Below are 15,140 nucleotides of genomic sequence, written 5' to 3' on the forward strand. Positions count from 1 at the left end.
CCCAATAGTAGGAGCTGAAAGGATTTCTGCTTTGTTCACTGTTGAAACCACAACGCAAATTCCCTCCAAGGATTGCGAGGCCTGACAAGTGTTCTCAATGACAAAGTAGTTTGCTAAATCTGTCAGTGTCCAGCAACGTCACACAAAATTCGTTATTTAAAAAGAAGACAGTCACCATCACTAATTGCCAAAGAACTTAAGGGAAGCTTTAATTTATTATGGTTTTTATTGCCAGTGAAAGATGTTTTCAGCCAGGCACTTTAGAGGTGGTTATCTCAAGCATTTATTTTCTTTTGTCACGCATTTCCATAGCACTCATTTCTAACATCAGAACCAGAATGCAAAAAAAAATACTTTTCAAATTATTCTTTGTAAACTACAGCATATTACATCAAGACTGAGAAAGAGAATTCGCTTTTTAAATTGCTTACTTATTAATTACACATGCTAGTTTGATCTGACTTTTTTTCCTCTGGCTGACACTTGTACAAGCATTTTTAGACTAGACCTTGCAAGATGCTACAGGGCTCTGGCCCCAAGTAAAAGCAGATGTAAACATATACTTACATTGCATGCAACATGCCCATACTCAGAAACTAAAATGGGTTTACTCAGCTGCACCAATTAAAAATGCCTGATCGAAACTGCAATTGAATGCTCAAAACCTCACCTAACTCAGTTGCCAGTGTCAGAAAGCTTTACCTGTCCTGGCACGCAACCACTGTCATCACAGCTACCTGTGACATGACAGGGAAAGTTCATTAGTTTCAGCTAAAGAAGTAAGCAATTCATCTGCCGAGAGGGAACTGAAGTCCTTTTTTATCTGGCAATATTCTTAGCAGGGAGAAGATACCTAGAATATGAATTCCAGCAAAACTCTTTCCTGGACACAAAGTTTTTCAGAATTTCCCATGTTGTGTCACGATACTGTTAACTGTTTTCAGTTCTATGAATTACTGCATGATAACAATCTAGCATAGCTGTGCTCTTTAGACAGAATTTTGTTTACACAAAATGAAAATTTAATCTATCTCCAAATGCCCAATGCCTTAAAGTGACCGTGGGTGACAGGGATCTAACTTTGACCATTTGTGTTTTTCCTCAAGAGCTAAGTTTTACTATGTGAACAGAAAACTGGAAGGCACCAGCAAAGCTGTTGAACCCATTTCAAAAAGGAGAGGAGTTCAACATAACCCCGACACAATTCCAACACTCAGAGTACCCTACAAGCCCAGAAGCCATCAGGAAGATGACAGGACACAGTGAGGGCATCCCTAGTTATTTTCAGTTTCCTGAACTGGCAACACATTTATTTTAACAAATCCAAAAACTTGAAATTAATGGTCAGAGATGAAACAATAGCCTATGCTACATTGCATGGCATGAAAATCCCACCAGTTCCTCCTTATCAGACCTGCGTGAGAAACATTTCCTGTCAGCTCCAGAAGCAGCCCCACCAGCCGAACGGCGAGCGTACCCACAGAGCAAGCCTGCCAGGTGCCACCAGAAGCAGGAAGGATGCTTACCTCACACGCTGCTTTTAGCGGTGCTAGCTATTTGAAGTAAAACACAAACAAACAGTAAACAAACACAGTTTAGGAGCCAAATAGCCTCCAAAGGATAGGAAGAGGATGCATGAATGATCAGCTCTTGCTAGCAAGACTAAGTTCCAATAACTGTTTCCCTCTCGTCTTTGCAAAGACAGTGGTTTCACTGCATTATTTCAAACTCATTACAAACCTCCAGGTAAGTTTACAACTGTCACACAATCCTTGCCTCTTACCTCTATGCTGTTATTCTTTCTTATTCTGCATTTAAACAGAATATAAACACATTCACTGTTACACAAAACACTTTTACGTTTACTTTTTTATATTGCACCTTAAGCCAAGGATATAAAAATTATCATCATTCTTCAATAATGCAAATCCATTCCTGGAACCAGTTGCCTTAAAATGTTAAGCTTTCCTTTGCAACTTCCGAGGGAAATGATGCTGTGCCTTATAACAATCATCAGCACAGCTTCTCTGCGTCAAGTGCAACTCTTGTAACACAGTTAAATTCAACAGTTAGCATCAGTAGTTAAATACAAAGACAGCAGATTTTTCCATTTAGCTTGTCCAATAACAGAGCAAAAGAACTGCCTCCTCCCAAAAGCAAACATTTAACTCCATCTACACAATGACACCATAAATTTACAATATTTAGATGTGTTATAGAACAGGTTCAACTGGTAAGACAAATAAAACCCTTGATGTGAACAGCATCTAAAGTCAGATGAATAGGAATTTCTTGTTCTCTATTAGAAGGTAAGCAGAAGTATTAATCATTCTTTGTGTCACTCTTTCCCATTCCTAGTTTAAGGAAAAATGCAATGGTAACCAAGGTATTTTGCCATTATGCTTCTATGATGATTAAAACTTGGCATTAACTAAGAAAGTTTGTAAAATATGTCCTAAAATAAACACAGAAGCCCTAACTAATATGATATTTTCAGACACAACCTTGTAATTTTAGCTAGATTTTAATCTACATCTGAATACCCAACTCAAACATGTAAAGAAACCAGATCCAGATTCAAGCTCTAGGAAATGTAATCTAAGGGCGTTGTTCAAGCCTTATTTCTAATTAAGGATTTAATACTTGGACAGTACCTTCCAAACGAGGATTAAGAATTTTGCAAGGGAAGACAGTATGACTGTAAACTGCTGCCTTGGCTTTCCCAGCTCAGGAAATGCAGATACCACACCCAAAGTCTTGTTCAGGCCTTTTTTCTCTCACCACTTCTGCTTTTTCTCTTCTCTTTTCCATATAAAGTTCAGTATTAAGTTTTAATCTTTTCTCCTAAACCAGAATCATAAAATGTAAGAACTCTTTGTACACCCAAATTATTCAGTTCTAAACGTAGAGCTACAGTTCCAAGACACGTGGAAAAATGTCAAAGGCAAATACAAGAAGTTAAAGTTTTCACCATTCTAGTACTTTATCTGTCAGTCACGTAGCATCTTTCATCCTCAGTATGTGCCTGTAAATACAATGTTTCTACTTGGATCTTGGAGTTATCACATGTCAGCCTACCACAAAAAATACAGATTCTTAACACATCAGTTGCAAAGAGGTACTATGCTCAAATTGCTCTTACTGCTAAAAAAATATTTTAAGGAATAACAATAGCACTTTACTGGGAAAACTTACTTTGGCTTCAGGGGGTTTTAAGACTTCATGAACAGTTATATAACTTTGTAGCCCTGATCATGTTTTATTTTATTAATAAACAGAGGTATCTATCCCAACAGTTACATGATGAGCACATGCACCTACATGTATCTGCATCCCCAGATAATATCACCAGTGGCAAAGGAAGAAGAATTAAAAAGACTATTTCTGTGAACCAGACAGGAAACCCTACACTTCAGCCTCTTCAAGCCAGTGCAAGAGAGAGAAGTGTCTTATGGCTTTGCAAAAAGCATTTTAAACCTTGAAAGTTTAAACAGTTTTCAAAGCTTTTTAAGCAGATTTTAAATCTTCTGTACATTAAAGACAAGCTATTAAAACCCTATGAAGAGAGCTCGCAGAGTAACATCTCTCCTTAAAGAACGATAAACCTCTGTGTAAGATGGACTTTTCAGTGTGTGGGAGGGCAGAAGCAGGCTGACATTAGCTTAGAAAAATACGCAAACTCTTAACACTTCTGAATGCCAGCAATTTAAAAGCCCACAAACTATCCCCCAGGCAGCCATCTCAAACAGTTAAGTACTAAAACAAAACTAAAATTAAATTTGAAAAAAGCACAGGAACATCAACTTTCATGTGATTTCATGATACAGGTTGCTGTTTTCAGCTTCTATTTACTTATATTAATACTAGTAAGTTCATTCTACTGAATTTTATACAAAATTCTTTTTATAACAAGTTAATATTTTTATTAGTTAACTCATCAAGTTTTTCCCTTTTAATTTCACTGCCCAAAATCCAATCACACTGCTGAAAGCGGTATATGGCATTACATAAAAAAATGACACAGCCGGGCAAACGCCTGCAGGGGAATAATTCATCTCTACCAGCACTGATACCACAGCGCCTGCCCCCACATTACTACAGCTGGAATCTCTGGAGTAGAGCAGAGCCTGCTGCTCCTCCCAGGACTGTACACTGGCTGCTGGGGAGTAGGGTCATCCCTCCCCACCGAGGTCCCCTCTCCCCAGTAAGGATGCAGGGGAGATAGGAGAAAGGGCTTCCTTGACCTATTTCTCCAGCAGCTCTCACCCTTCCCCCTCCTACACGTACATATCTGCACCCACCCCCAAATTACATATACATCCAAGAATCTCTGTAGGTTGGTGAAAAAAAAAAAAAAAATCTGTAGGAAATGAGGCATTGAAAAGCAGCAATATTTTCCTCCACATTTTTACATCTGTGAAGAGAAGCTGAAAACTGGAATGACTAACCCTCCTTTTCTCTCCATTTCTCAGTCTCTGGAGAATGAAACGAAAAGGTAAAAAGCACCAAAATGCCAGTCTTTATCTTCAATGCAAAATCATAGTTGCCTAAATTATTTTTGTTGTTCTTAATTCTCCAACACCCACTCTTTGCTAGTGACTGTCCGAACACACAGAAGACAACATTCATACCCCGAGGAACTTTCCAATTAAATGAAAGATATTTGAATATAATGAAAACATTCATTTAGATACAACTGAAGGGTTTAAAGTTACACAAAAGTCTGTAATTTATGAAGGACTTAGAGGTACACTTGGTGCTGGTACACAAGAGAGCTTCAGACAAACTCTGGCTTATATTCCTTGGTTTTGTCAAAAAGGACAAAAGTGATGCACAGTCTCAGGCACTACCTGCTTTTGCCCTCAAAACTTTTACATAATCCTTAACAAAGGACTGTGAAATATTCTGCTCCTAATCAATCAATAATCCTGTAGAGCAACCAGGCTAGATTAAATGTCCTCTTCCAAGTTTTTTAGGTACCACCATTTGAAAATTTCAACAGAAAAAAACAAGAAACCTTTACAGGGAAGCAGCACTGACCTAAATAACAACACATGAGTGAATGAGTTGGGGCAGGGTAGGTGTTAAGCTTAATGAAACTTCAGAGGACTATGGAAAGAACGCCTTCATTTTTATACATAAAAACTGCATCTAAGACTATAATTAGCCCATGCTCTGAAACAGCATTGTACAAACTGAAAAAGCGCCTTTAACTTTTTATTGGTGTAAAATGAATTCTAATATGGTAACACAATATTTGAGACTAAAAATCTACAAATAAATATGGCTTGTAAGAAAGTTTATCTAGTTCATAGCAACATATAGTTGCTCTTCACAGTCACCTGAAGAACAGTGTGCTTTGAAAAGTTAGAGGTTAGAGAAGCCTAACTTTCTGTACTTATTTAGTATCCTTCCAGTTAAAACCAACAGTGAAAAAGGTTGGCAGTATATAAAGATTATATCAAAAGTTTTAATTGCTCTATAAAAAAAAAATCCTGCAGACTTCATGTATTACACTGATAGAATTATCTTTTTAATCAGGTTCAAGTGATGCTCTGCAAAAAAAAAGTACAGCAGAGGAAAAGAGTTATCTGATCAGCACGTCACACCCACAGGCTCAGTCTGCGGTTAATAAACAGCTCTCTACAACGAAGAAAAAAAAAAAAAAAAAGAAGAAAAAACAGTTTGCTCTGACCACAACCCTGAAAGCAGCTTTGGAAGACTCTTAATCAAAACCCTACCAAGGCCAGACAGGTTACCCATGGACAGAACTACCAACTACATTAAACTTTTTTCCAGAGTTTGGACCTTCATGGAACTACATATCTTATTAGTACCGTACAGACCACAATCAAACCTCATACAAAGAATTCTGCATTTCTGGCCTAATTCCTAGACTTAATTCATGTCGTTCTTAACTGCACTGATACACCATTAAACTGGTTTTCATGGCTTTTCCTTGAGAAATTAATGGAAAGATGACTCTTTGAAGAAAAGTAATTTAGAGATCATGCATCACTAAGATTTGTTATCATTCTGGAACAGGCAAGATAAACTACAGGAGTTATTAATGCAATTTAACTCAACCTATTAAACATCTTCTCTGAAAATCACATATCCTAGCCCTAGAGCTATAGAAGGCTTCCTAACATTCAAAGAGGAAATAGAGACAAAGCAATCAAATTTCAAAGCCTTGTTCAAACAATTATTCTTTGCTTGAACAGAAAATGAACTGCTATTTCAAAGGAGTTTTCAAGTAAAACTTGAGCAGTCAGGACTAAAGCAGTCCTAGGCCCAAACCACGACATTCAGTGGTTGAAGTTCCTGGATGTACCTGCACGTTCCGTGGAGCCCTTTTGCTGCTTTTCATATGCGCTATAATCAAAGAAAATGAAGGTGTAGCAGACAGCAACTCTCTTAACCACACAAACTGAAACCAATCTGAGTCATCTTCTTCTTGGGAAACTGTGGACTGAAATGCTGAAGACCTTATGTTCACAAAAGTTGTTGCACGTTGCCTTTCTACTGCTAGCTGCTAGATTTCCATTGCCTTTTGTGTCTGGACTCTGCAATCCAGTCTTAATAAAATCAATACAGGACGTATAGTTTATACAATGAGTTAAATTACCAACTGTATCTTTGCACATTTAACCAAAATCAAAAGTTCATACATACATGTGTGTATGCACATACGGTATATATTTATGTATGCATAGATAAGTATATACTCTTCACAAAGATTGCACTGGAACTGTTATTTTGGACATGTCTTGTGGAAGAGTTCAGAAACATGAACCTTCCAGAAATTCAGTTCACTTTTCATGATGGAAGGACTTGGATAGAAAAAAGGAAAAAAAAAAAAAAAGAAAGAAAAAAAAACCCAAACAACAAAAACCTGCAGACTGCTTTGGTTAGCCAATTTCTAGGCTCAAACATATCTTACAGCACCAGGTACAGTATAACCTCCAAGAGACAAGAGAGTGCCAGGAGAAAAGTAAAGTTGCTGTAGGTGCAGCTGTCGCACAGCACCAAAAGCACTCAGGACAACTGAAACACACCCTAGAAAAGGTATTAGCCCAAAGAGCAAAAAACTTCCATCTTTTTACCCTACATCTTAAGTGCAATGCTTATCCTTAAAGTAACACAACAGTTTTGATAATATTAGTATCTGCTATCAAGTTGTCCTCTGGGTCTGTAAGTGCAAATTTCATACAGAAGATGAGCTGATGATGTTGAAATGGGCAAAATTTTTTGCTATTTCTTTTATTTGCTCATCCATGAAGGAGTGACACAGTTGCAATTGCCTAGGAGGCAATGTAAAACCTTTTGCCATAAGGTGCTACTGATGCTGCAAGCCAAATTCACAACTAACAAACACTGGGCTGTTAGAATAGCTTAGCACTCATCTCCCAGTCGCTTAGCAAACTCTGAGATGAATTAACTTCTGTTCACCAAGGTTTTGCCAGAATCGGGTTATGAATTTTCCCAAGAAAAAATTGTCACACTACCTAGTTACTATGTTTCAACATATCATAGTGATTGATGCTTACCATTTTGACCATGCAGCAAAGGACTGGAAGTTATAACACAGGCTACAATCTCATTTTGGTCCTAAAGGGTTTTTTTCTGCTCTTTGGAATATATGCCTCAACTGTCTACATAAATACAGCTGAAACGCACCTTTCAAGGTAAAGTCATAGGTGATATCAAAAGCATCATTTAGTCTGAAAATACAGTAAGCAATATATTCTAAATTGTTGATGGAACCATATCCTGTTTTGTGCTAAAAGTAGGCATTAAGGCCTTCTAATAAAGAGAAGATTTATTTTTTTTAAACATAACCCGAGTGAAGAATAAACAAAGCTTGTTCAGCAACGGTAAAAAATGTTACAATTCATGCTATTAATTCAATGGAGCGAGTGCTCAATTACAAGAATATTTATGCAAAAAGTACCTTTTTCTCTCTCCTGCCCCAAAAATGAGAGAAGGGTTAGAAGATCACTATTCTAGCAATACTGTTGTGCACTCCTGTGGTTTTAAACAAACAGAGAGAGAGCAGCCCAAACGATTATCTACTCAGTCAACAACACAGTATTAAGAAATAAATATTCAAGTACGCAAGCTACTCTTAAATTACAAAAAAAAAAAAAAAAAAAAACAAAAAAAAAACAAAAAACAGGTATCCAATGGGAAAACAAAATTTTGATCCAGCTATAACTGAAGACATGTAACCAATTCAGGAGCTAGCTACCATACACGAAGCAGTAAGTTTATATTAACCTACATGAAACCTCTTAGGTGTTTACATTGAGTCGAACAAATTTAACAATACATATAGACCTTGCTGCACTTCATTTACGTATGATCCTTTATAGCTGGAACAGCCCTAGGACATTGTCAGATCAAAAAAAAAAAAATAACATTCCTCAAGAGCTATGCTATAACTAAGAAGTTACCTAAAAATACTTTTCCAAAGGCATAACAATTTTAGCAGCAAAATTTTTCATCATGTCACACTGTTGCAGGCACATAGCGTCTTCATAAAGAGATCTTATTAATAGCTACACATGCAGTAGGGCTACCTCAATTTTTATTTGTTAGAACAGTTACACGCTGGCACAGGAAAATTAAAATGCAGGAGAACATACACTACAGCTAATCTTGAAAAGAAAAAGCTTGAAGATACATAGGTCACATTAAGGTCTTCCTCTCTCCTAAGTCAGCTTCTCCTGCTGCTCACTCATGCAGGGAGATCATAATTTTGTGGCTGTGATATTTCCACGGCAACACTGGTGACAGTGATCTCACAAATTCAGCCCTGACATAGCTTCAGGATCAAGCACAAGGAGCAGATGGGATGCGAGGGAGAAAGCCCCTATTTAAACACAAATCTCTTTCATAAGAAAGAAAGAGGCATGAGCAAAGAAACAGGTGAATGGATCACGTTTTAAAGTATGATATATTCAAAAGATTATCCTAGCATGAAAATCTATTTAAAGGCAAGACCTACAATACAGGGTAACTGTCAAATTTGTTAGGCCTTACAATAAACCAACCTTGAAAGCTCCCTGTTTAGCATGACAAGCCCTGTGCTCCATTTCTAAAGTGGTGGTGAAGACAATACACTTTTGTCCCTTGTGAATTTCCTTTAAATAACTTTTACCATTCAGATATATTAATTTGATACATCACTGTACTCGTAATACTACATGTAAATATGATGTCAAGGCCTCACTGGAGTGAGTTTGTTATCTGAATTAGATATAACATGAAAGAAATTAAAACAAATCCCAGACAGATCACCAAGTACAGCAGGATGGTAACTGGAATATTCAGCCAGCGCAATTTGATTGGTAAAAGGGGACCGTACTTTTGTGCCAATCTGCAGACTCATGCAAGCATTAATACAACCTCCAGGCCAGCTGAGACACCCCTAAACCCCTCGCCAGTCACGCGCTGTGGACTCCAATGACTAGTTTCTGACCTCCTCTTTGCCTTTGGCCACCCCACGGGCGAACAGCAACTGTACTCACATGGGGTAGAAGAGATTATAGCAAATATTGGAATAGAAGAGGGTGCACCCACAATACAGTCACAAATACAGTCTCCACATTAACTCAGGTCACAGTTCAAGGAGATGCACAGATTTCTTAAAGACATTACTCTCCACAGAGGCCAACTGACAAACAGCACGAAATGCCCACCGAGGGAGACAAGGAAGTGACTACGATCAGAATTCAGGCGTAGGCGGTCATTCACAAAGCTGCAGGTAACGAGAAGTGGCTTCTTATGAGACTAGAGGTAGAAAGATGCAAAACAAAAATCAGAAGTCAAAAGGGAGACAAAAGGAATTAAAAGGATATAGATCCATGTTCTGATCACAGAAGAAAAAGCCCCACATCTTTCAAGATTTCAACACGAAGTCCTGAAAGGATTATCACCAGTAAAGCTCTCAGGAGGGACAGGAAGAAGGGAAATTGAATAAAATCTGCAGGTGGAAGCTGGGCCTAAGCCAAGTTGCGAATGGGCCCTCAAGAAGGGCTGTCAGGCGGAGGCAGAGACTAAATGCACAATGCAAGGAGGAACAGATCAGAAGTCAAGTAGCTAAGCAGGGCTCACAGATATTGTCTGTGAAATCACCAAGGTAAAAACTTCCACAGGAAGAGAACAGAAGGTAAAATGTGCCATGGTACAAACCACAACAATGACCAGAGAGGCAGGACAGCCCATCTGATTTCCCAAACCATGACTGTACCAACAGCAAATCAAAAAAGCAGCCAATAAACCGAAGGACACTGGCTGGTCACAAAAAAAAGTGAAAATACCCAAGGGCTGTACCAGGACCGAGATCTCATTCTACAACTAAATGAACAATTTTATGAAGAGGAGAAAAAACAAAAGGGGGGGGGGAGGGGGAGGGGAAAGCAAAGGAACTTATGATATCAATAATGGATAATATATAATACAACAGGTACAGAAACGCCTGTTGGGATTGGCAGGAAAAGACCTAAAAAACTACAATTGCTTAGCTTCAACAAAAATGCGTTTTTTTTAAACATAGTAGGCACGTACCTATGACACCACGAGCAGAAATGCTGGCTGAAACTAAAACAAAAAAAAGGAGTAGTTTGGGGCTATAAACTTCTACAGGTTTCTATACCTGTTAGAGTAGTAAACTCTGGAAACAGCATACATCCCCACAGCAGGATAAAAAGTATACTCAATTTTAAGATATAGTTTATTGTTTTTACAATTGTGATTAAGACATAGCTGTCGCAGACTAACATGACTACAGCACAACCCCAGCAAGACGATGTCTCTCCCTGTGTTTTAATAAGGCCAACAATCTTAGATGAGAACATCGAGTTCCCCCAATGGACTTTCTAGAGGTCACTTTAATTTCAGCACTGGAAATCCCATCTTCTTTTTACCCAAGGAGAAAAAAGCCTCTCTCAGATAACTCTTACACTACTACATCTCTTTTACCACGTGTTTATAGAGACGTGAAACTGATGGCTAATAGAAGCTCAAGTCAGAACTCATTGTTGTTTGTATCATGTATCAAACCAAAGCAGCTGCCAAACATCAGCTAGAAAGAAGGTCTCTTTCTGTTGTTCAAAAAAGAACCTACTTTCTCCCTTTGACACTGATCAAAATTAACATTCCACTGACAGACAGAAGTCAATTGTTTTGCTACATAAAATCAACATTTTAAGACTTAAGAACTGTAGAAGATACATTTCTACTCCAAGCTTTGCAAGTACTTCTCTCAGAACAAAAATATTTTTACAATAACCAAAATGAAAATATAACAATGAAAAAACAACTATGAAGTAACACATTAATAGGTTTTAAAAGGCAATAAAATAACCATAGTCACTTTCTAATATAATCCCAGTCCAACAGCAATTCAAACATAAGATGACACTGGATCAGGATGCAAACTATTTTTTTCCACCTCTCATTTCTATAAATAAATATCAGTAGGCACGGCATATTACCTTCATTTTCAGATGCTTGGCATTTTACTTTCAGTACCAAATCAAAGGTACGTTCTGGATTTTCCCTAGAAGAAGTAAACACAATCAATTAATCAACTATATGCTTCAGATAGAATGGAAAACATATGACACAGTAGAAACACTATTTTTAGAGAATAAAATATAAATAAATAAAAATTTCTTTAAAATAAAATTAGAAATCAGGTTAGTTTTAAGGAAGAACCAAAAAGTCAAATTTCCCTGTACAGTCTTAAAAAAAAAGGAAGATAAACAAGCTAAACTGTGATTTGTTTCAATGATACTGCCACTGCCTTATACATCAAATAGCTTTTAAGTCACTCCATCATACTACACCTAACAGTTGGAAAAAAGTGCTACTAAAATCCTTATCACTCAATCTGAAACATACTAATGGAGTCATGACCAGCCTTTTATAAAGCTACACTTTATTTCTACTTAATAGGAATAGCCTATCATCAGACTTTCATTTTAATTCCATGAATTTAGCCGCTATCTTTTAAATGCATACGATTACCACCACCTGAGAATCACTTAGCTTCCTCTTTCACAAGGTATTGATCATTGACTTTGACTTTAAAGGCTGAATCTCAGGCGTGATTCAGTGAATGAGAAAACATTAATGCAAGAACTAGGAATGGACGCAATCCCGAGCTAGCCAGGAAGACAGAGCCTCCATATCTGCAGCAGCAGCCATCGTGGTCAGCTCTGTGTGATGGCCAATGCCTCTTTCCCTTCCCCAGTAAATACACACCTGATAATAATGAACTGCATATGCTAACAGCAATTAACACTCAACCTGATCCCATACTAAATATTTATTAAAACAGTTCTAAATGCCATTACTGTACCACCCACCTCTCTCTGCCTACCAAGCACACTGCTATTTATATTAAAAAGAAGTGGTATAACCGCACCCATATCAATTATCTATTTAACCACATAAAAGGCTCACACTTGAACTCCCTTCTTGAGTAACGCTCACACTGAAGTCAGCTGGAGTTTTAGGCAAATTAAAAAAAAAAAAAATCCAAGACTTGATTCCAGGTTTCTAGAATGCTTCAAATAAAACATTCAGCAAATTAACACACTGTTGTTTCTTTAAAGAAAAAGTTTTGAATTAAATCCAAAGGCTGAGCTGGGGAAAATTTCAGCTGTCACAAATTAATTGATTCACTACATGCTTTCAGTGACCTCAGCACCACCATCAACTGAGATATGCAATTATAGTCTAATTCAGGTTATGGAGACATAACCTGCCCATATCACTGTCTTTCTTTGCATCGTATTTTAAAGCATTTAGTTGGGAAAATCCTGTATCTACTGATCCTGCGTGTAGGAGATCAAATTCTGCTCTGAGTTACAACAGCCTAAATCCAGGATATTGGAGATTTACTCTGGTATTAAAGTCTGTCCATTGTTCCTCTGGCTGGCAAGCAGGTTCAGAATGAAACTGATAAGGCTTGGCTTGGTTGAGCGACCTAGACAAGCAAACCACAAAAATCCTTCCTTTAAAAAAAGTGACATCTCCCCACGACCTGACTCTAGCTCAGGCACGGGGTTTATACTCTCAGGCCGTTTGCCCCTTCTGTTTCTTCCTACAACCCAGACCACGCAATGCTGGGTTTTTATTGTGAATCAGTTAAAGTGTTACAAACACCGAATGAGGGCTTCTAACTCAGCTCCTGGCTGAGATACCCTCATGAAGAAAGCTCTTTGAAGTAACACTGCCTTCCGTCTTTCACTATACCACTGCAAATCTGCTTTTGCAGAAAAAATGCTTCTAAGTTTACTCTTCACATCCCACTACGCTTAGAAGTGTCAAAAATGTGTCAAACTAATCTGAGAATTGTCAGACTGTCTCTCGTTTCCTTTACAGCTACCCGGTAGCAGCCTGCTTATTCATCGTATATTTACACACAGATTTTTGTCAATTTCTGAAACCCGTATTCAACATCTTGTCGGTTTCCAATGTCAGCGAGACCGGGCGGCAGCTCCCGACGGGTAAGGCTGGAGAGCAGTGCTTCCGAACACCTGAAAAAATCTCGTTGGCACCTGCCATGCCCTAATGGCAAAAAGCAGGTTTGTAATTACTGGAGGGAGAAGATATGTCGCAAACCTCTGCCCCCCCGGCTGCCGCAGGCAGGGTCACTGCAGGCAGCGGCGCTGCCCAGGCCTGAGGCAGGGAGCCGGGCCGGCGGGGCTGGGGCTGCGGCCGCCTCAGGGCCGAGCTGCCACCATTTCGCCATGCCCTTTCACCCGTCACAGGCCGACAGAGCGCAGGCACCGCTCCGCCCGCGCCCCACCGCCCCTGACCCGCCGCGGCCGGGGGCTGCCGGAGCGCCTTCTCCCCCTCCTTTGCCGCTGCGGGAGGGCGATATCAGGGCAGGCGCGTTGGGGCCGCCGCCGGGTCCGAGAGGCGGCGAGGGGCGGGGGAGCGGTCGGCGGCGCTGCAGCCGCCGTTGCCGCCGCCGCCTCCTCCTCCCCCTGCTCCGGGCCGGGGCGGGGGGCGCCGCCCCGCCGCTGTGCGCCTCCCGCTCCCCCCGGCCCGGCGAGGAGCGCAGCTCCCGGCCCTGCTGTCTCCCGCCCGCCCCGCTGTCACTCAGCGGCCGCGGCGCGCCCGGCCCCTCGCACGCTCCCGCCGGGTGGGCTCCCACTCCCCCTCCTCTCTCCCCTCCCTTCCTCTCTCCCTCCCTCCCTGCCTGGCGGGCCCGGCAGGCCGGGGCGGCTGCGAGGCCTACTCGCCGCCTGCCCGCCGCGGAGCTCAGCTCGGCCCGCCGCGCCTGACAGCCCCGCCGGTCGCCCCCTGTTCCCCCCCTCCACTCACTTGAACCTGCTGTCCATGGTCACATCGCGGGCCCCCGGCGGCTGCTCCAGCGCCCCCCAGGGAGAAGCGCCCCGCCCGGCAGGGGCGAGGGGGCAGCGCCGGCCCCTCTCCCTTGGGCGGCGGGGGCGGCTCAGCGCGGCGGCGGGCGGCGGCCCATGGCTGCTCCGCTCCCCCGGCTCGGGCCGCGACTGCAGCGGAGCGGCGGCACCGCCTCCTCCCCCTCGTCTCTCAGTTCCTGTTGCAGCCGCTCCGGCACCTTCTGGGAACCAGGAAGCTCCGCGGCGGCCCGAGGAGCCGCCGGGGCCGGTGTCACCTGAGCCCGGCGGGGGAGGGCCCGGGGACGAGCGGGAGGCGGCGGGGGGCCGCGGGGCCTGCCCCCGCCAGCGGCGGCGTACAGCCCCTGCCCGCTGCCGCAGGTGCGCCGGGGCCGGGCGGCCCCGCTGCGTCAGGCCAGGCCCGGCCCGGGGCGGCTGCAGCCCCTTCCCGGGGTTGGGGGAACGGTGCGGTGGGCCCGGGCCCGGGCCGAGGCCGCTCGTCGGTGGGGCAGCGCGTAGGTACGGCAGCATGGGCGGCCGTCGCGTTTCACCTCACGGACACCTTCAGCCGCTGCGAAATAGGCTCCTCGGATGAGTCCGGCGAGGGTGTTTAACTTGCACATCGTAACATCCCTTCTGCATTCTCTGTGCACAGCAGGGAAGTGGAGCTTTCCATGCTAAAGGTCATAAATGTTAATTTAACCTGCGGTAATCTGTTTAGCTTTGTGTTTTTATCGAGTGCTAAACAAACAGCCGCCC

At 41.7% G+C, this 15,140-nt stretch overlaps 1 protein-coding gene across 1 annotated transcript in view; it reads right to left on the bottom strand.

Annotated features, from left to right (window-relative positions):
- DENND1B (DENN domain containing 1B) overlaps positions 1-14,450 on the bottom strand; it is a gene marked incomplete at its 3' end in the record, with an annotated part of 159,598 nt that extends 145,148 nt beyond the window's left edge. The window contains exons 1-2 of the mRNA XM_082483579.1: positions 14,347-14,450; positions 11,502-11,566 (exon numbers count right to left, since the gene is read on the bottom strand). Coding sequence (XP_082339705.1) covers positions 11,502-11,566; positions 14,347-14,363 — 82 coding nt within the window. The 5' untranslated portion in view covers positions 14,364-14,450. The remainder of the gene's footprint in view (positions 1-11,501; positions 11,567-14,346) is intronic.
- Positions 14,451-15,140: the final 690 nt, after the last annotated feature.

Source organism: Vanellus vanellus (assembly GCF_965231255.1).
Source record: "Vanellus vanellus genome assembly, chromosome: 5".
Classification (NCBI taxonomy): Eukaryota; Metazoa; Chordata; class Aves; order Charadriiformes; family Charadriidae; genus Vanellus; species Vanellus vanellus.